Source organism: Manis pentadactyla, chromosome 14 (genome assembly GCF_030020395.1).
Source record: "Manis pentadactyla isolate mManPen7 chromosome 14, mManPen7.hap1, whole genome shotgun sequence".
Taxonomy (NCBI): domain Eukaryota; kingdom Metazoa; phylum Chordata; class Mammalia; order Pholidota; family Manidae; genus Manis; species Manis pentadactyla.
Window position 1 is genome coordinate 85,476,028 of NC_080032.1, and position 22,853 is coordinate 85,498,880.

General features: G+C 38.0%; 1 protein-coding gene across 1 annotated transcript in view; it reads right to left on the minus strand.

Annotated features, from left to right (window-relative positions):
- Positions 1-22,853, minus strand: part of SYT10 (synaptotagmin 10) — a 54,636-nt gene that overhangs the window by 15,938 nt on the left and 15,845 nt on the right. The window contains exon 3 of the mRNA XM_036889614.2: positions 13,319-13,886. Coding sequence (XP_036745509.2) covers positions 13,319-13,886 — 568 coding nt within the window. The remainder of the gene's footprint in view (positions 1-13,318; positions 13,887-22,853) is intronic.

A 22,853-nucleotide genomic window follows, 5' to 3' on the forward strand; every position in this document is an offset into this window, starting at 1 on the left:
CTGGGGTTTCCTGGAAAGACCACACTAGATAACAAATGTGCAATGCCACTTATACTGTCCCTTGACTCTGCTAAAAATTTCGGAGGGGATTGTGTTTGACTCTCTGATGTGTACAGTACACAAGGGGCTATAATATAGACTCCACCCTCCTCAAGAGGATGCATGTGGTCCCTAATAATCTGGTCCCTAAATTCTTTTCTACCTTCATCTTACAAATCTCTTGTTAGACTCCCACAGCCCCTCAAACGCTGTACTCCAGTTGTTATCAAATACCTAGTCAATTTCTGAACACTCTTTCCTGCATTAGCATGCTCACGTTTATTGACAGCATCCAAAATGCCAGGCAGAGTTCTTAGTCACTGGGGAGGCACCGATGACTACGGCAAAATCTCTCTCCTTATAGGACCTCCACATGCTTTTGGACAAGTCACATAACCTCTCAGAACATCATACAATTAATGAGGGGACAAACTGTTCTAACAACATAGGTCTGCATAATTTTAAAGCACATGCTTTAAAAAATTTTTTTGACTCAGTGTGGTAGGTGCTTTTAAGAAGGATTCCTGGTTTTGAATTACAGGAATAGAGATGAAAACTAGCAATTCTTCCCATGCGGATCCACAAGGACTTCAGAGGTGTGTGACTTTTAACCTGAACCTTGAAGAATGACTAACGGGAAAGGGAATTGAAAACAGAGGGCGCAGCATATAAAGCAGCTGCAAGGTGAGGCTTGGAGTGTCCAGCCATGACCAGATGGTAAACAGAGATCACAGGCTTGGGCCATAGGAGAACTTAGATGGCAAAACCCTGGCTTTATTCTAAGTAACCCATCCTCGGGAATACTTACTTAGATCACCCCTGATCTTCTCAGCAGGCAGTTAAGATCCATGTCCTGGCTAATAATCACTTGCAGGGGCTGCAGTTAGATTTAATAAGGGTAATGTGCACAGAGAATGTATGTTATGGGCTCCACAGACAGCCCAACACATGATAGGTGCTCAACAAAATATTATCTTTTTTTCTTGTTGCAACAGTTTTCCTAGGGCCAGTGACTGGTGTAGGGTTGATGCTCAATAAAAAAAACGTATTGCATGAATAAATCACTAAAGCATCAGGTCAGGTGGTGACTTCAGAGGCAGCAGGGACAACTGTCTAGACTGAATACTACTCCGCAGCCGGAGCAAGAGAACAAAGAACAGCACTGTACATGGGTGTGCTCGGCTTTGGGAGGGGAACCCCCTGCAACGGTGCTAGGGCATGTCCACATATGGTGGCCCTGAGAGTCCATAAACTAACAATCAAAGTGTTTTGATTCACTTAGACATATACTAAGGATTCAGGGAGGTGAGGGTAGGGGACTCTTATCTATTCGTTTTGTTGAACTTTATTTCTTTATAAATCCCTCTAGTGTGACCTAGGTGATTATGTTTGCTATAGCACATTGGAATTTCAGAATCAAGTGTATCCCTAAGGGGTCCAGAGGGCTGTTTTTTCTTTGCACATCTGGCCGTCTCCTCCAACCCATCAGCACAGCAGTCCGGGGGCTCTGGGACGCAAACAACGGCAAGGCCGAGGAAGCTGTCTGACGGAACACAATTAGCAAATGTGGTTAACATTACAACCCTTCTCCAGTTCCTGGCCCACTTCCCTCCTCTTCTTTCAAAGAGCCACAATTTTCCCACAGCACTTCCTCCTTCTCTCAGTGATTCTAATTAAACCAGATTTCATCATATTCGCAAAGGGTGGGGGAAGGAATGGGCAAGGAGCAGTCTATCCCCAAACCCAGATGCCTCGATTTTTATACCACATTTTCCTATTGATTCTTTCCTGCCATCTCCCCTTGCAGAGACAATGCTCGCTAGGTTTTCTTTAGCAGGACCTGCTCGCATTTCTGTGACAAGGAGCGAAGGCACTTTGCATTGAGCATAAAATGTTAAGCATTGTGCTTGGCCAGGGCACAAAATCCAGGTGGAACTTTGCTGGAGTCAGGGTAGAAGTGGGCAGAGAACACAGCAGTGTTAGTGATGGGGTAGTCACAGCCCCCACTGAACATGAAGTGACTGATGGTCACAACCCAGTGATGCCATTTAACAGTGTGTTTCTCTGGGAGGATTTGCAGCTCCCAGTCCAAGTGGGAAGCACTGCCTGTCAAGACGGTTTAGCCCTCATCCTATCCAGAACATCTGCACACTCATCTACCAGGAGGCAGGAAGAGTGCATGTTGCCGAGACAGAGCTGAAGTTGTAAAACAGCCTTTCCTGGATTTAACGAATCAAGCTTCACAACTACCTGTGTAGAAAGGAGTCTGAAGCCCAGGGGAGAGTCTCAGAGAGACACTGGGACAAGAGCAACTTGGGACACATAGAAACGCGTGTGATGGACTGTACACCGCTCCCCTTACGCTGATGCCTCTAAATACCTTTATCAATGAAGGGAGTCCCTCTCAGTATGACTATACATAGGCGCTTGGTGGGGTGAACTTGGCTTCAGTACTTTTATAGAGTCTCCCCCTCACACTGGTTTGCATGGTGTCATCTGTGTGTCCTGCCTTGTTTTGATTTCAAAGCCATGTTTTGAAAACTGGTTTTGGATAAAGTTGTTCATGGTTTGAACTTGTCTTGATAAAATTGTTTTGAGCTTCGCTATAAAGGTTTTCTTATCAAACTCTGCCGCTTGGAGGGGAGAGGACCATCACATCCCCGACACCACAGAAACGGCAGTGGTGATCACGTGGTCCATCACGTGATGGACTTTTCACACATAACAGCCCAGAGGTCTGATCAGCAAGTCAAGAGTGTTCGGTGTGGGCCGGGCTACTCTTTGCTGATCTGAAGAGCTCCCTGAAGATGCCGAGACACTCACGCCTGCTGGTGGCCGGGCTGCTCTTGGTCAGCAGCGGGGCTAAACTGCAGGGGTCTCCGGGAAAGAAGGGGCATCCGTTCCTGCCTGGGGGAGGCCACCCCTTATACGCAGCGGTACAGACTATGTACTGGTCTCTGGAGTAATGACCCTCGGAGCAGCCCACCTCGTCGGGCCAGCACGGGTTCTGCCGCCGGCTAGCTCTGTGCCCCGGTGGGAGGGGCCTAAGCTGACACCAGCTTTCAGTTGGAAGGACTGACTCATGGGGTGTGGGACTGTGTATACACTATTAAAAAATTTAAAAGCACTCCAAAACCATGAATAAAACTGATATTTAGTCAGTAAGATTTCTGGTTTAGTAAATTAAATTTATAGAGACTTAATGCAATTTTTTTCCCACAGCATAGTCTTTTGTAACACTGTTACGTTTTCCTTCCATTTCAAATTGAGGAAAAGAACACAGAAAAAGTTATCTCTAGTTCATTAAAAAAAAACGAGGGTAATTCACTTAAGACATTTAAAGATTGGGGTAAGGAATTTAAATACTGGGGCAGGAAATTTAAGACAAGGAACAAACTGGCATATTAATAACCTAGTGGATGACAAATAGTTTCTTTGTGTGCAAGATGATAGCATATCGGGGATAAATGACACTTGGCAACTTTAAATGTTAGAAGAAACTTCACATTTATTATCTCATTTATTTTCAAAATAGTCCTGAGGGGTTGATATTATAAACCTTTTTTTTTTTTAATGGATGAGAACCAAGTACAGAAATTTTAATCAACTTACCCAAAGTGAGAGAGCTACAAGGTAGCAGAGCCAAGATTCCAATTAAAATGTATATTCACCTCAGTTCCTGTAATTTTCCGCTTCTCTCTGTGACTTTCCCCCATGGAACTAATGCTTCGAATTATACTGTCCAGAACAACAACTTAGAATTGTTTTCATGGCCTTAGATTTCAAAGCTAGCAGATGAAATACTGTATTTCTTAGAAAAAAATTTTAGAAATTAGAAAATCAGTTCCCTAATTTATAGGAAACTTTAATGCAATCTATTATAGAGGAGAAAGAATATGTGAAAATGCACATTTAAAAATCAACTCCATATGAGAGTATATTAATAATTAATAAAATTAAGGTAGTTAAATGCAAGAGAGAAAGGAACACTTTTAATCCAACAATACCTTTAGAACTAAACTAAGTTCCTGAAACTTGCAACAGACCCAGGTATGTTGCTAGAACTTCATGGGGCTAAAAAGCTTCTCCTTATTTCTACAACCTCCAAGCATTAAAATACAGAAAGACATGAATAATAAAATTAATTTGTACCCCCAATATGAATTTTTCATTAATTACATTTAAGAGATAAAAATTACTTAGATACTTCCTAAAATAACACTGATTTCAATTGCTCTTTTGAATAAGGCCAGGAGAGTCATTGTGTCATGTATTTTGACAAAAATTGTTAACAAGACAGACTTGACAATAAGTTTTAAAGGCCTTATACATATATTTTTATCAGAGTATCATATTAAAATTTTCTTTAATTCAAACGATGTAATAAGTGTTTTGAGATTTCAACTCTATAAGCCACAAGTTGGATTCCATGTTTAAAAAAATTCAATTTTTTTCATCTCTTCTGAGTATATTCCAATCTTGTTAACACCCTAACATAATTCAAGGCAAACAATACTGCACTAAGAGTTAACTGGAGACTTAAAATCCAGTTCTGGACCTTCTGTTAAACAGTTGTGTCAATTTAAGTGATTTTCCTAATGTCCCTGAGACTCCCTTTTCTAAACTATATATCGAAAGGATTACACTTGAAATACCAATTCTGAAGTTTTATGATCACATGATCTAGATATGCGAGTTCTCAAATTCCTACCCAAAACATACTCATGAACTCTTAGGTTAGTATGAAGGGACTTCTTATCTATTACAATTCTTATGCACTTTGAGATCAATATCTTAGGTCATTATTTATGACTCACTGATTTCATTTGTATATAGTGCTCCCAACTAGGTGTTTTATTATACAACCTAAAAGTAGCAAATTGGAAATGTATGAAATTCAGGAAGCATGTATACTTATAATGGAGGTGAAACGGTGTAGTAGAAGAGCAATGGATAGAAATAAAAATCTGCCATTTAGATTTGTTATAATAACAGTCATAAAGATCACTATTAAGAAAAGGTTAAAATTTTCAGTGGTTTCTACTTAAAAAACAAGAACATGTATAGATAGCATTTTATATGTATTTCTATTTTAAATTTCTGAAGTAAGACACTGGGCACATATGTTTTAAAACCCATAAAATTAACGTAGAGTTATTTTCCAGATTATTCTAAATAAATGATATTAGCATTCCTGTCTGAAATCTTGATTTTTTAAAAGGCAGCAATTTTGACTCTTCACATTGCAATGAAATGTGAAATTCCAATTTAAGGAGTTCCTTTGAAATCCTCTGTGTATTTTAGCAGTGGTCTTGGTTCTTTCTCATTTACTGTGGTTGAAAGCCCTGTCTTATTATCAAGCTTTTAAGGACTAATTTGGCTCCTGCAAAGAGAAGGAACCACAGGCTGTCTCAGACACACGGCATAGTCCAAGGAGGTGACTGTAAATTAACCTGTTTGTCATCAGGAATCATTTCCCTCAGGGTGTCAATCCGGAATCCAGGAGGAAACAGATGGCGAGCACAAATTTGAGTAATTCCAGAGGGCTTAGTGAAGGTACCCTCCACGGGGACATGGACAGGAAACAGAAAACTGCCTCGGCCGGTGCAGTGCCCTGGCGCTGGGAACAGCAGAGGCGCGCGTAATGACCCCCAGGTCTGAAAGGGCAAGGGAGCGGCCATTGCCCGGACTCAGAAGGAACGCGGTGAGAAGACCACTGCTTTGAGAGGGACTGAACCCTCAGTTGAGGGACGTAGAGAGAGATCCTGGGACCGTACAGACCCAAACGTCATTCCCCTCCGGCCCTAAGGTCTGTTTGCAGAGCTCGGGGTGCAGAGTGTATGCACCCAACGGGCCAGCCCCGGAAAGGCCCCGAACAGGGCGAATGCTGGAGAATGAAGCTAAATGGACGCACACCCAATAGATCCAGCATCTTTAGCTCCTGAGGTTTTAGAAGATGCACTTTTAAATAAACGCATGAACAGGCTGGTGAGGGAACAAGGAGGGGGAAGTGTTCAGTGGGAAGGGATGAGCTGTCAGGTGGAGACGGGGGGATCCAGGTGACATTGCGAACAGGTATTCTGTACAAAGAAGTAAGAATATTCACTCTCTGAATCTTAGCATACAGTAACTAAAAAACTTAACTTTCACACAAGCCTTTCCCACTCAAACAGAAAAGCATACCACCTTAAACCAGGACACAGCCATTTTTAGCACCAACATCTTTACTCCTATTTCATGTCAGTAACAACCAAAACCATATCCTGATGATCTTACTCAGCTGGTAGCTTATTCTTGCCAGCTAAGAGGGAGCATTTGCAAATGCCTGGCTCTGTGCTAAACCCTCGTTTTATTCAGTGTATTCAACGTGACGCAGTAGGTCTTCTCATAATCCCCATTTTACAGATAAGATAATTAAGGCTTAGAGAGATTTAATAACTTGCTCAAGGCCATAGAGATAAGTGACACAGCAAGGATGCAAATGCTGTCAGTGTGTCCCAGAGCCTGAGTTCTTTAGTATATGGATACACCTCTTGTAACTATAGCCAAGACAGACAGAGACCCAGGAATGATAGAGAAATTACATGGCAGTGATAATCTTTACAAGCAGACCGTGTAGGAATTTAAACTGGAAATTATATAAATGCAATGTATTTACGCAAAAAAAATTCACCTTGCTTTTTAAACAATCCCAAATATTATGATTAGAATAAAGTTAGTGTTGGCTACTGATTTTTGAATAATTCTTTCAGTGACTCAAAATATCATCCTGTGCTTACCCAACGATTTTACATTTATTTAAAAAGTGTGGCATCAGTGCTGAATTAGTTTAAAACTGGTGGCACAAATTTAAGTTTTAGAGATGCATTTACTTTGATTTTTTGTTTTGTCAAACAGAACACTTTAATCAATGTTACAAGAATCTACTGCTTAAACTGCTAATGGAAGGCTATTACAATCATTATTGTGGGCTACTTTAAAGCCAATTTCACCTGTAATCTTTCAAGTGAAATGCTGATTTTCGTTGTTGCTCTTGTTAAACTCATCCAATATTTACTGAATTGTGAACCATTGCAAACATTGTTAAAATCTGAGACTCACTCATCTGGATCCTCCTCTCAGCTCAAAATACACTGAACAGACACTGTTCAGTCTTGTCCTCTATAAATGTATATAGATGTGATTTAACTTCAAAAATAATAATAGTGATTTACTGAATACAAATATTTATGAGACAAAGTTCCCTTGTCTGCCTGACTTGAGCAGGTGTTAAGGCGAAGGAGAATTATGCCTTGGGAACGTTCACAGTCCTGTGACTGTCTATGACAGACTCTATTACTTTACACTTAATTTTCATTTAATTTTATGTTGCAACACAGATACTTCCAATCAATTATTGCAAAATAACTTAAAGACCTTACAGATAGGTTTATAGAGTTTATTTGCACCATTTGAGTTAATAGTAATCAATTAAAGGTGGCCCATTAGCAGATCTTATGTCTATGACTGTCAGGGTCAGGGGTCAGGTTTACTGCTGAGATGAAATAGAAAATTAGGAATGCTGACGAGCAGATGTGGGTTCACTGTCCCCATGTAAATCTATGGCTACAATACTGCTTGCTGCACAGGGAAGATTAGTGAGATCCCTCTGACTAAAAAGATTTTCTCCCTACTGCCCTGCCTTCCACCACACTTTTTTCTTTAGAATGAGGTTGGAAATTTACCACTTCTTAAGATGTGATTGGCTAACACATTATTGCATAGTTAGCAAACTTTAGAAGAGAATTCATTGAAAGTTCAATGCAAAAATGAATACAGAATTATTCTGATTCTGGGATAAATCTAGGATGGTTGGGCAAATAACGAAAAATATATCACTGGAACTAAGAGAATGAATTTAAACATTTTTTTAAAAACTTCCAAAGAAATTTTAATAATGTGTAATAAAATATAGTACTTCAAATCAAAGCTCAGCTAGTACATTTAGTCCTCTGAATGGTTGGTACAATGAAGACAACAGTTGCTTTGAATCTGTCATGTCAAGGCCTACTTTTCTGAATAATACTTGACAGATCCTTAGAAGATAATAGATTCAAGCACTTTATAGCTGTAAACCAGGTCAGTGTGGTTATGCACACACATTGTCCTTTCCTGTAAGAATTTCTGTGTAGAACACAGTTGGTACTGAAAAAATGTCCATTGAATAGGTGAATAAATAAATAAAATGCAAAGTTGTTCTGTTCAAAATAAGGAAACCTTTTTCTTATCTACCTGTATTTTCAATGGCTCCTTGAGTGTGCATGAGAATACCACATTTAAATATTCAAAATACATTAGTCTTTATAAAGATGGGCTTTTTGAAAAAAGATTTGAAAAATATACTCACAGTTTAAAAACAAAATATATATGATTATGCAAAATGTTGCAAATCATTCCTTCCCATTTTCGTCCAGTTAGTACCATTTTTAACAACGGTAGCCTACTATTACTGAATTTGTGTGTCCTTACATAGATTTTTAAAATATATATAACTTAATATGAATATATATTTCCCTTTCCCATTATGAAAATAGCGGTATAGGGAGCACCCTGTTCTTCAAGGTAATTTTTCCCTATGTTGCAGATATTTCTGTTAGCTCAGGAAGCGACTGGCTGGCCATATTACATAGTGGGACAATCCCTAAGGTACACATTAATTTTTTGTACAGAATAAAGACGTGCCTTTAAAATTTCCTCATTATTCAACCTCAAATTTAAAAGAAACCCTGCTGTTCCTGATAAAAATATTAATCCTTCTTGTACAGAAATAATTTTTAGTAATGAAAGTATAAATATAAAATTGTGACTCTTGTTTCAGCCTGGTAGATTTTTGACAGTAAATTTAAATATTCCTGGTTCATTTTACATGCGAATTTGTATTCAGCTATACACTGAATAATTGTTTAATTTTTTGTTTATAGGAAGCAGTTAATACTAACAAATCTAACCAAGCATCTATTTAATAATTTGTCATCAATAGGATATGTTGCTGCGTTGCTTTTTTTCCCCACAGGTAGTGGTAGATTTGTACTTACATTTTTACATTTGACTTTCTATGAAAACTCATTAAGTTAATTTATTCAACAAGTATTTATTGACTAAGCACTTATATTTGCTGGGAGGGGTGCAAGGGATGTACAAGATGATTTCTGTCTTCCAGAAGCTCAGAGGCAAGTGGCAGATATAAGACATAATAAACCTGTAGACTGTTTAAGTGCAACAGATAATGCATCTGCCAGCATATATGAGCTTCTTTCCATTCCCATTGCCACCTTAATCTGACTGCATTTCACCTCATCTAGACTGCTGAGCAGACTCCTTACGAGGCCTGCTAGGTTTCACAATCCCTCACTCCCAGCCACTGAACACACCGAGTTGCCATGTACAATAACAGCTCTGGTAGTTTCACTATCCTTATAAAAATGAAATAAAAATAAACCCCATGGGATTATTTTATTAAAGGTCCTATTGATTGTAGTTTAAATTTAACATTCTTCTTTGGGTCCCCACTGGTGCCCCCTTCATCTTATACTGCCACTCCTAAGTCTACTTTTTCCCCTTGAGAACATTCTAGTCTTGATTTCTTTCTTTTTCCTCATGTGGTTTTCTCTTCACAGAATATCCATCTCTTTTTTTCAGATTCCTATCATTACTCAAAAGTTATTTTAAATGCTATTTTCATATGAGATACAATCTGTACCAAAAGGGTGTGTGTGTGTGTGTGTGTGTGTGTGTGTGTGTGTGTGTGTGTGTGTAGAAAAGATCACATTTGTGGCAGTTATCAGGAAAATATTATATAATATTATTTATATGTTGGCAAATAATTTGTTCACTTGTTTCTTCCATTAGACTAAAGTTCTTGACCATAACTTGCATTTTACTAGTCTTTCTTTCCACTTTAGGACAAAGTATAAACTTTTACATAGAAGGTCCTTAGTGAATATTTATGTCATCAGATTGAACTTACTTGAATCAAATGCTGTAGAAAAACAATCAATTTCATTCAATGAACTGGCCTAGGAAGATTTTCTGAATAAAGCTGTGGACAGGCCATTGGACATATGGGAAAAAAGTGTGAGAGAGATTCCATGATGACTTGTCGGAATAAGAAACATAATTAAAAATGACAATCACAAAAATAGTAGCACCTTGATTCCCAAAGAGTTCTATTTCCAATACTTGTAAGATATCAGTTGGGCTGAAGAAGGAAAAAGAGGTCTATGGCATTTACATCAGTACGAGCATGAGGCAGGACTTAATGATATGGAAGAGATTCATTAAGTATTAAAGATGTATCAAATATTTCTTTCCAAGTTGATAACAAATGTTTTCTTTCCTACTGAATTTTGGATTATTTAAATTGGAGATCTGCAGTTACATAAAGGCACTCTTAAAAACTCATATATGATTATTTCAATAAGAACCTTAAATTAGAAGAATGGCTTTTTAAAGATCTATGCTTAACTAGGTAGTTATTTATCTACACTTGTCATCAGTCTCTCTAAATATAAAGATCAATAATATTTTAATTAAAATATACACTTTATCTGTTACATAAATTGTTTTACATCTACATCTGCCAGGTTGGATCACTTGGCAAGTTTTTAAGGAGCTGGATGAGGGCATGTGACTACATTTATTCCTGTTTCTTTCCTTTTCCCCATCTTTGTAGAAATTCTGTAATTTTTGTATAAAATTAAAGATGTGTAAGAAAAGAAAGTTTCTTGGGCAAATTTCAACCCACATCATTTTTTTCATTTTGTTAATCTAAAGTACAAAATTGCTTAATGACTTTTTCAATAGCTGAAGAGAAGTTGTAATTAAATAATGCACAGACTGTAAAACATGACACTAGTGTATGTTGTGAACTTTGGCCCATAGTCAAGAAATGTAGGTTTAGTTTTTATTATCTCAACAAAAAAGCCATAAGCAGTATCTAGAACAGTGTATGGCCAGTTAAAGAGAAATGTCATTTGACTAGAATAACTTAATAATATTTTTAATTATCTGCCGACTTCTTTTTAGGTCCAGGATTCTGAGATAAAAATGTCTGCAGGTGTGGTATGCAGAATAAAGGCATACCCAAGGATGGGTCTGTGAATATGTTACCTACATGGCAAAAGGGACTTCACAGATTCTGAACCTTGAGATGAGGAGATTATCCTAGATTGGTCACGTAGGCCCAGAATAAACCAAGGGATGCCTGTGGCCTCTAGAAGCAGGAAAAGAGAAGGAAATGGGTTTTCCCCATATCCTCTGGAAAGGACGAAGTTCTGTGAACACCTTAACCCTAGCTCTCTAAGTCCCATGTTGGACTTCTAACCCACAGAACTGCAAGATGATAAATTTGTGTCGCTTTAAGACATCAAATTTGTGGTCATCTTTACAGCACAAATAGAATACAGCAGGCATATGGGAGAGTTGAAAATAAAATTGAAGAATTTATTAACATTTACCAAAAAACAAATATGTTCAATTAGCAATCAGAAATTGAAGTTTCCACAAGGAATTCCTCCTAAAAAAAAAAGTTTAGAACACAAAAGCTTACAAGTCTAAAGAAAAAATCCACTGTCCATCTCTTAGAAAATTATACTAATTTTTAGAGTTCATTTGGGCATTACTTACCTCTAAACCTAAATAAATGACCAAAGTATGTTTCCAAAACAATTTTTTACATCCCCAGTACTTTGAGCATGCCAAACATATAACAGACACCCAGCAAATACTTGTTGAATGAATAAAAGAAGGACTAACATAAGACTGGGGAAATTGAGAGAAGTACCTAATGAGTTAGTATCTGCATTTATAGAATTCTAGAAGGTGCCATGTTTTTATGAGAATAAAAATCACTGCCTACCATTTTACTCCCTGTTGGTAAGTAATAAGGTAAAAAAAATATGAAATCAAAAGAGCCCCAATGTACTTTTGAAATATATGTCAGGTTCTAAAATTTTTTTGTTCTATAGTAGATGTCACAATGGAGACAATGAAATAAAAACCAATGACTGAAAATATTATGATGATACAATGCAGCAAACTTGCAGTATAAATTTTTCAGTTAGTTTATCTATATAATTTATAGTCAAAATATCATGACCCTAAATACTGATTATAATTAGTAAAACATTGATAGGGGGAGAAATACAGAAGGAGCTATTTTGAATTAAGAAATAATTTTCTTATTTTAGAAATAATCCCTTCTCTCTATTCAAAATGTCTACGTTTTAAGCTTATAAATTTTGGTAAAACTTAGACAAAGGGTGGTTCATACATAAAGACAACCTGGTGGTAAAATACAAATGCCTCCATTTAAAAACCAACACATCAAAACAATTTAGCAATCTAATCTAAGGGACCAGTTCTCTAATTCCATTTTTATAATTCTATCCTGGACAAATGGTCTCAAAACATCCCCCAAAACAAAAGCAGACTTATGTAAAAAAAGAACACAACAATTTTTAGTATAACAAAATTTATGCCTAATGCAAACATCCAACAGTAAGAGAATGGTTAGGTAAATGGATCACATGTTTAAATTTCATGCAGTAAGACAAATAGAGCACGAAAGAAAAAATCAGTGTGAAAATTATTAAACTTAGTTTGATCTTAATATTTTTAAAGCATGCATAAACATCAGAAAGTAATATGTCAAGATATAGAGTATTTTCATTTTATGTTGTTTTTTACTGTTTTCCAAACTTCCAAAATTGCAGTTGTTATTTTATAGTGAGTAAAAGTATTTTGTAATGAAAAAGTCATAATGTCAATAGTCACTCTTGATCACTCAGCTTTTCAAATATTGTAATTGTGTCTATTCCATGAGAGCTTCTGAAGGAATGGGCTGTTTTAGACCAAACCAAGAACTTTTCCCAATAGCATCCAAGTATATTTTAGGTTTGATCTGAGGAACAAAATCATCTTAAATAATGAAATTCAGTATTAACTATGAGGAAATCGAGTGTGGCAGTAAGTTACAAATAAACAATATACAAAAGAAAAGACCTACTATTTTGGGTAAATGACAAGAGCTGGTTTTTTATTTACATAGTCACAACTGTTACTTATATAGTGGCAGGTGCCTGAATTAGGATTAGCTATGTAATCAAATCCTACCATTGTAGATTTTTAGTACATAAATTCCACAACTTTGTAAACTTACTCTAAAAACTGGATAATGATAGTTTTATATACCACTGCAGGTCAAATAAGAAGCAATGTACTGGGTGGAACTCTTACTTACTGTGGTGGCACAGTGAATATCTTTCCATACTGTGGCTTCCCTGGAGAGATCAGAGACTTCAAATAGATTATCGAGAATCACTTCCCCAATCATGTCATGTCTAGAAAATCTGTCAAAATCATAAACACTGAAATGTAGTTTTCTGTTGCTTAGTTGATCATATGCTACAGGAAATTGAAATGTTTCATCAAATAGAGGATTTAATGTCTTTCTGTGCACGCGGGTCTGGAACTTCTTTTTCCTATCTGGAAGAAGATACATCTTCACGTAAGGGTCAGAAGTTCCTGTGAAGTCTTTAGCAGGGAGGTCTAAGGCTTTGATCATTTTCACAACGAGGAGTTCATTTTCATAATCATACTGGAGGGTAAAGTTAAGTTTCCCACAGGTTTTGACATCTTCTTTCATGTTGCCGTCAGAGTCAACGGATTTCTGTTTGTAGAGCTCTGGCTTTATCCTCCCAATGCTGGTGGTTGTTTCTCCTCTTTGTAAAACAGGTTCTGTGCCCATGCTAAAATCAACACTGGAAACCTGCATTTGCCTTGGTAGGTGTCTTCGGAAGGAATTGTGGCTGTACACACATACACACAAAATCATTTAGGTCAATCATTTTGATGACAACATTATTATACAGTGGCATGTAAATTCTCTCCCACCCCCAGAATAATGGAAGCATTCTATATGTATCAATAGATCTCACACACACACACACACACACACACACACCGAACTACTTTCGAAAAACCAGATTTCAAAGGAAAAGTCTCCTAAAGTTATAGAAGTACCTGAAATATACAAATGTACATTTTTATGAGCTCTTGAGATTTTGCTCTCAATCATAAATACATCATTAAACACCGTTATAAAGAAACATGATTAGTAAAAAAGTTAATGTTCCACAAAATAACATTAATCATCAAGCCTCTGAGTATATCTAGATGTTGGCGACATGCAGAACAAGCCCTCAGGTGGCTGACTCTTTTCAACCGGATATTTGAGTCTCATGAGTTTCCTGTCTTCGTGAAATGTGCATTAAAGTAAAAAATCTAAGTCCACCTATTCCTATACCGTGTTGATTATTTCTACTACTTCAGATAACTAAATGAATGTTTATTTTTAAAAAGAATACATAGTTGTAACAGGCAAAATGAGTACATTTTCCTTTAGCATGGAGCGGGATCCAGAAATTCTGAGAATTACAAAAACACAGGATTTTAGAATTTGGGGCCAACATAATAGAGTTTTTAAAAACTCAGACTGACTTTCCTATTACTATTCACCTAGACCACACTTCTCTCACATTAGCTATGTCAACTTACACATCTCCCAGCCTACACCCTAGTCTTCTGGTCTTTTCTGCCTCTTCATCAGACTAATTAATCATTAGTTCTTGGAAAAAATTATTATCTTGAATCTGATGGTTACCTAGCTATATCTCAGATACACGAACTTCTAGTTCTGTATGTCCAAGAGAGATTTTTAAATGGATGTCCTAATTTGCCCCAAACTTCAGCAAACTCATTTTCTGCCTTTTGCTCTCAAAACCAGCCCTCTCTTCTCCGACCCCTGACAATAGCTCTAACAATTTACTTAAAAATCTATCTAGCACTTACTTAAAAATCCTTTACTCATTTCTGTTGTCACTATGTCAGATCTACATCTTTTATAGCGCTAATACTTAGGACATTGGCTAATATTTGATTCACTGATACACACACAAGGACTGGTTTAAGAAAGATAGAAAATTAATGACTCTCCAAAAAAATAAGATACCTAGCCATGATACCATTTGAGAAGAAGTGGAGCTGAGGATATTGATCCTAGAAAGCACAGGAAGAAGCCAGGAGCAAGGAGCAAAGACGGGATTCATGCCAGCTGTCTTTTCCTATCTGAAGGGTTGCCATGACAGAATTAATGGGAATTTATGGAAATTACAGGTGCAGATATTCTTCAGCTTACTGTAAGGGAATATTAAAAAATATCTACAGCTGCCCCAAATGGTGAAATAATGAACTTCTCCAAATAGGAAGTGTAGACACACAGGTTGGATGGAGAAAAAGAGCATTTCTGCCTCAGGGGAAATGCTAGACTTCTAGGCATATTCTAACACCCATTTTCTATGACCTTCTGTCTTTGGTTCTTTGATCACTTTATGAGTCAAGCTATCATTAGTATATGCATTAAGAAAGTAGAATTTTATCATACAAATTACATGACGTTATAAATTATATAAAATCAGTATTACAATCTGAAGTGTCCCAAAGTCACTCTGACATTTAATTAGTTATTTTCTATAACTGGATTGAAATACTTAAAAAAATATATTTTAAACAATTAAAGTGTTTTAAAGTAATTATTTAAACCGTAAAAGTTGCATAGAGCTGTACTGAAATGAACTTAACCTCTGCATAGTACCCTTTTACACAAATAAGGAAGATAAACCCAAAGGAGCTGCAGAAGTATCAGTGGCTCTTTGCCTGTTACCGTGTTATTTACTGACTTCTCAACAATTTTGTTGAGGGGACTATAGTTCAGCACATATATTTCAAATTAAGATAAGGATTGAGGCCGGTAAAGTGGGGCAACAGGGCCCAGGGTGAGAGTACTCGGCAGCCGTTTTAAATGATCTCTTCCTCGGCATTCAGCTTAGCCTCACTACCCAAGGAGAGGCCCCCGGTGGGCTGTCACAGAGAATTATATGGAAGAAAGGAAAAGGCTTAAGGGAAAAATGATCTTCCAGTATCAGATTAGTGCTAGAGAATAGCAAGAATTAGAATGGGAAAAAAATAATATTCAATGGGAATTTGGGATGAAAGAAACGGAGAAAAATAAAAGGGAAAAACATATACTCTGTAAAACTTTCACAATAAAAAAGTCAGGTGGGACCTTGCACTTCACATTTTGCTAGTAAAGGCTAGTGTGCTGAGTGTTTACCTGGTGGCAGGTACAGTTATAAATTCTTTATCGACTCACTTGATCACCCATGTCCCCTATGAGATATTTACCAGTAGGTTCCCCGTTTTTTACCAAGGAGGACACTAACGCACAAGAGGGAAGTGACATTTAAAGTCACGGCTAGGCAGGTACTAACATGGAAACTGGACCAACCTGCCCGAGGCAGTCTGGGTCTAGTGGCCACACCCTGAACCACCTTGCTATGCTGTCACCGTGGTGGTTATTCATTTGATTAAATTAGTCCAAAAGTGAATCACTCTAAGTAATCATCTAAAATAGTAAAAGATTATTTATATCTGCTTTCATATCAGTTTTTCCACTTAAATATCATGAAAACAAAACTAAGAAATCCAGAAAGATCCAAAGTTTACTTGGATGAAATAGCTCAAGATATGTTTTTAGAGATATTTTTTAACTTCTATGTCTAGTTGTCATGAAAGGGAGTAAAGATGTTTAATTTGTGAGTAAAATTATGATCAGATGTGAGCAAAATTCTTATCAAGTCTGTGGTTTTTATTTTATAAGAAATAGTATGTTTTGAAAACACTAAGTAGTAAAGTGAATTCTGTAAAGCAGTTTATGCTATATTATATATTTAAATGATTAAGCTAAAATTTGATCACAAAAATTTTAAACATATGAGGGCTTCTTTATCTCAGATGAGGGAATTAGCTAATTAAGACTCTACTGAATTTAAGATCCAATGTTTTAGTTTCTGTATCTAAGTGAATATATACATAATACATATAAATTATATATATAATATATATATATAAAAGTCTTTATTAATTTAAAACATGAAGTGATGTTTCCTCAGACGGATCCCATTTTAATGCACTGAGAATGTTAGGACATTTGTTTTGACCCTGAATCTATCTCAGATGTACAGGACCAGGGAACCATCAGAGAGCATATGAAGTAAGAATTAAAGAAGGAATACAGGTAGTATATATAAGTTGTTAATTATTAAAGGGTCTAGTATAAGTCATTGTATATATTCAACTTTCCTGAGACATTTAGAATATTTTATTAAATAACTTTCCTGCCAAACCACTTTCACTTATACAATTAAAAAATTTTTTTCTAAGCAAAACCACCCAAGAAATGAATTTTCCTTATTTTTTATAGATGGATCTCATTATTTCACTCACTTGTCTTTTTCAATGTAATAATATTTTAATCTTTTTATCTTCTCCCTAAAAATTGGTAATTTCTTTCTTACGCCTCTGAATATAATTGTGCAGCTGTAAAGCCCCTTCTAACAGGAATCAAAGAGTAGTAACGTTTTGTTCTAGTAAGCTAGTGCCCTAATTATAGGGTAAATAGTGTATATTCTAAGTCACAGTTTATCTAGTCAGTTGAGAGAAGCTTTAATTATTACAATGTTAAAACTGCTGTCATGACAGAACAGATCTTTTTCTTCTTGCTTTTTTTCCCCTCCTTTGGAATGACAATGGTAAGTGGATATTTTGTCTCACACAAAATATCCAACCAAAGTACAGGCCACTTGACTAATACTGATCCCATTCTTACCCTTCAAGCCTGGAAGGGCACCACTCAAGTTCTCTTCCAGTTGGAGAAGGAAGACCTATCCTCACCTTCAGGGGAACATCTGAGAGTAACTAGATATAGTCAGTATCACTTGACAAGAATAAAATGTACTAACATGGTGACTTTTCAAAATCAGAGCCCGGAAGTTGAATGTACAGGCAGAGCTGCCCTGGTTAATGTGTGGATAGAGTCCTAGAATCTCCCTGGAAACCAGGCCAGCATTTCTACACTACCCAGAAGACAGAGCAGACAGATCATCATGTTGAGATGAGGTGGGAAAGTGCTGGGTTGGAATCAGACTGCAGGCGGCTCCCAGCTTCCCTGCATAGTGAAAGCTCCTTGGGGTCAGTTGCTTAATGTGTTTGAGCTTCACTTTCCTCATCTGTAAAAACAGGTCTTTCATAGTTATGAAGCCCAAATGAGGTATTACAGAGAAGGTGACATGGAAAACTATACTCTTGCACACTGATATCAGTTATTATCTTTGGAATTCAGGATGCAAGGAGCTGCGGTGCAAATGCCACAGGGAACTCTAGTTCTGACAATGTCAAATCTAGGTTTGCTGTTTGGAGATGCCCAGATGGTACAGCCATATCCTGGACCGCCGCCCTGAACAACACAGACCCTCTGACTAAGTCACTTCTCAGCACCCAGCACCTCTCTTTTCCTTAAGTAGGAAAGTAGGAAAGCTACATCTTCCTGTTCTTTGCAGAATATTTGCAGAATTCTTATTGTGTCCTTACCACTGATGAAGTCTACCTTAGATATTGCTTGGGAAATCAGAGGGCGCTAAGTAACAATATATTTAGCAGCATTTTATTGATTTATTCAATATGCTTTAAAGGATCTCATCTCCCCTTGTTTTAGTATTGAAATTTGTATCAGAAACTATCAGCACATATTAAAAGTTACAGACCTGCTTCACGGTGAAGGAGGCTTGAATAAATAATAAGACTAAATCGAGTTTCTGGTCAACTACGTTTTCATCTTTATTTGGTTCCTATTGTCTTCCATTTAGTTTGAAACACAGACAGGTGTGATTCAGGCAATACATAAAAACCTGAGCATATACTGCGCAAAGCACTTCTATATGAAGGCAGACAACTGTATAATACACCTCAGTGATTAAAAAAAAATAATTCCTTGTTGGATGTCAGCAAAATCCTCGATATCCTTAATTTCCTCTCTGACTGTTCTCATCTTTTTCCTCAGTAGAAACCTGGCTCTTCCCTAAGGACACTGTTTCCTCTCAAGGGCACTTGTTTCCCTCAAGTGGAGGCTGATATTTTACCCACAGTGCTTGCTCACGGCCCGGAAGTGGAGTAGTTTCCAGCCTCTTGTGCCCATTAACACTCACACCATCCTTCCCCCGTGCACGACTCCCAGCCCTGAAGCTCAGGTCACCAGATCGTAACGCACCCCCTTAGTGTTGGTCAGCTCCTGATTACCAGATCACTCCCTTTGGCCTCTTCATTATTTTAATCTCCTGGTCCACTACCACTTTCTTTGACAATGTTTTGGTTCTAATTCCTAGCGTTGCTCATGTTTATTCTAAGCTCTGGGCCTCCAGATTCCCTGAACTCCTCTCCTAGTTTCTCTGCTTACCTCAGTCACTACCATGTGCATCGGTACATTTTGTTATCACACCAACTGCCAATTTCCCCAAACCCTAATTTCAGGTGTCTCTCTCTCTATTCAACATCTCTTATCTTTCTAGCTCAGACCCTCTATACTCCAACTCAGACCTTTTTTCCAACTCACAGGACCTACAATCTATCGATTTTACCACCACTTCACAGTCCCTAATTCCTTGGTATCTTTTTCCCTCTTTCCCTCACTTCCGTGGCTCATGTGCAGCCCCAATTCCCTGTTGCTCCCCTACCTTCACAGCTGCAGGCAAAGCCAAAGCCCTGGTTGAATTCAGCTGCCCATCATTTCTACACCTGCACCTATGGCATGTTGACTACAGCTGGAGAAAACCGGAAAATGACTCTCATGGTTCCACTTTCAATTCATGACCACGTTTCCCATGTAAGCCCTAGTGCACAGGGATCCATTCTCCCTCTCTCCCAGATTCGCAGGAAGACTATTTCATACTTTCTCACCTTTCTTCAAACCTCCATTACTTCTTCCCCATTCTCAGTCTTACTTAATGTCCTTACCTCCCATTTCACCAAGAAAACGGAGGCAAAGAGCAGAAGCCTTCCATAGACTCCCACCGCCTTGGCATCCCTCCTCCTGGCTTCTGCACCCACGACTTTGTCTTAACGCCAGTTCCTCCGCTTGCACACTGAATTTCATTTTCTCTCACGTCACCTTCAAGAATGCTGCCTGATCCCCACTTTATTCATTCTCCCTTTCTGTTAGATCATTACTATTGGCAGAAGAGCATACGACTATTTCTCCTATTTTAGAGGAAACTTCTATTCACACCACTTCCTTGAGGATAATATGTTCACTGTCCAGTTTATCTTGCCCTATTCTATTTAAACCTGCTCTATTATCTTTTCACATGCCCAACGCTAGCATACCTTCTCTTGAAAACATGAGCAAGGTCTTCTCCCCTTTGCTCAAGTCACAGGTCAATTCACCACCTTCATTCTCGCTGCCATTATCAGTCACTTAACAGTTCGTCACTTCTGGTTGTTGACACGCTCTCTCCATAGGCTACCAGGTTACACCCTCTGGCTCTCCCGCTGAAGAGTCTCTACTTCTCAGTCTACTAAGCTGCTCCTGACGTCTTAGTACTGGAGTACCTCAGGATTCCCCTCTGGTTTTCTCTTTCTTACCTACACTTACCTCTTCGATGACACCACCTCCTGGCTTTGGTACTGTCAGTACATCGAGGACCCCAAATTTATTAATGTATCATAGATCCTCTCCCGAATTTCAGAGTTGCTGTCCAGTTGCCTTCTCAACTTCTCCATTCATATTTCTAATCAAATCCTCAAGCTCGACAAGTCCAGAGCTTTGGCTCTTGCTTCCGAAACTCACTCTATTCAGTCTTGTTTGTCTCGACTTGATCTTTTTGGATGCTCAGGCTAAAACCTTGCAATCGTCCTAGACTCCTTTCTTTTTAGTCAGATGTGCCAGCTCATCTGTCAGGATACTCTGTTTGTTTTATATTTAAAATACATCCAGTTCTCACCATCATTATCTACCGTGTCCCTTGGCTGAGCCACCGTCACCTTTAGCCTGGATTGCAGCCTCCTTAGAGGTCTTTCTGCCTCTATGCTCAGGATCTATTCTCAACACAGACTCAATGGCCCCTTCAAACCTAAGTCCGGTCATGCCGCTCTTCTGGCTGAAAGCCCTGCAGTGGCTTTGCACGTCACTCAGAGCAAAAGCCGAAAGGAGCTTAGGCCTTGCTGCTGTCCACTACCCCCACCCTGGCCTCCTCGCTGTGGCTGCAACACGAAGGGCGGGTGGAGCCTCAGGTCTCTGCTGTGGTGCCTCCTCCACCCAGGAAGCTCTCCCTGGGCCCCCAGGGCCCACCTTTCCACCTCTTCCAGTTTCTGCTCATATGTCACCTTCTCGGTGAGCGCTGTCCTGACTGTCTTATTGGCAGCACTGTGCCCCATTCAGACCCACCAATCCCTTTATTTTGCACTATTATTTTCTGATTACCTTCTAATACATCGTGTAATTGACTTAGTTATGTTTTCTGGTTCCTCTCCGCAAGAATGTGGGTGGGGATTTCTGACAGTTTTGTTCCCTAATGAGGATCGGATATCTAAAATAAATACCTGGTGCACAATAAGTGTTCAGTAAATGTTGTTGAATAAATTTTTCCCTGAAAAAAATGTGACCAATAATCCAATAATAAAAACAGCTGTTTCAAGAAAAAACTGGTTTCTTCTCAATTATGTAATGTAATGGTTAAAATTCATTTAAATGACATGTTTATTCTGGTCAGAGAATGTACAGGTGGCTTATTCTTTAATAGCAATTAAGGGAATAAGTGTTCAGTTATTCTGAAAATATTTGCCTCTTGACCTTACCACACATTAAAAAAAGGTAAAAAAATCTTAACATGGGATGATAAACAACTGTTTTGACCTAGCATATATTTAAAGGAATACATAGAAAGCAATTAGGTTGGAAAATATTTCTTGGTAATTTTTGATCTACAAATAAAGTCCTGAGGACATAATATATTACAAGAAAACAAGTAATTCACTTGTTGCTTACTATGCACTTAAACGGTGAAATTAGGAATACATAAACACAGGTTACACAGCCTTGTTCTCTGATAATTTAGCATCTAGTTTGGTAAAGAGCTAGAGCTTAATAGTAAGACAAAAAATAAATAATTGCTAGACTGTAACTATGGCTTTAAATAATACAGGATAATAGCTTATAAATGGGCAAAGAAAGGAGATTCTCAGATGCATTTACCTTAAAGACTGTATAATAGATAAAAAAGAAATCACCATTCCAGACAAGGGAGCAGCATAAACAAAAAGCACAGAGGCAGAGAGCTGAGGTCTACAAGGGGATGATAAAAAGACGAAGCACCTTTCTAGCTGGCAACCATGAAATGGATCTGTTTCCATAGATAAGATGAAGTCATCAAATTAATTTACTGATATATATTTTTTTTACTCAACAAATACACCCTGAGTTCCTGTAAGTGGTTTGTCTAGGTGTCAAGAGCAACACAGAGTGAAGTCGGCAGGTTTTCTGCCTAAGAAAGCAGCACGGTGCTGTGTGTGCGGGGCGTGTAGGAACCAAAATGCTTCAACGGCACCTCGGCATCAGCAGATTGTAAGAGTTTAAGCGTCAGGCTCTTCAAGGGTGTGGGCGAGGCTTGGAGTGACTGAAGGGCCACTTCATGTTTCTGAGAAGGGCTCTTAGATTCTTCCTGTACAACTTATCCTAGGTTTCTACTTCTTGTTGTTTGCTACTTCCTGATTTTCACCCCGTGTGAACTACTATATCAGTTTCAAAATAAATTTCCTTTTTCTACAGTCTGTCCTATAAACTGTTGCCAAATTAATTTTCCTAAAGCATAGCTCTTATCCAAGGGACT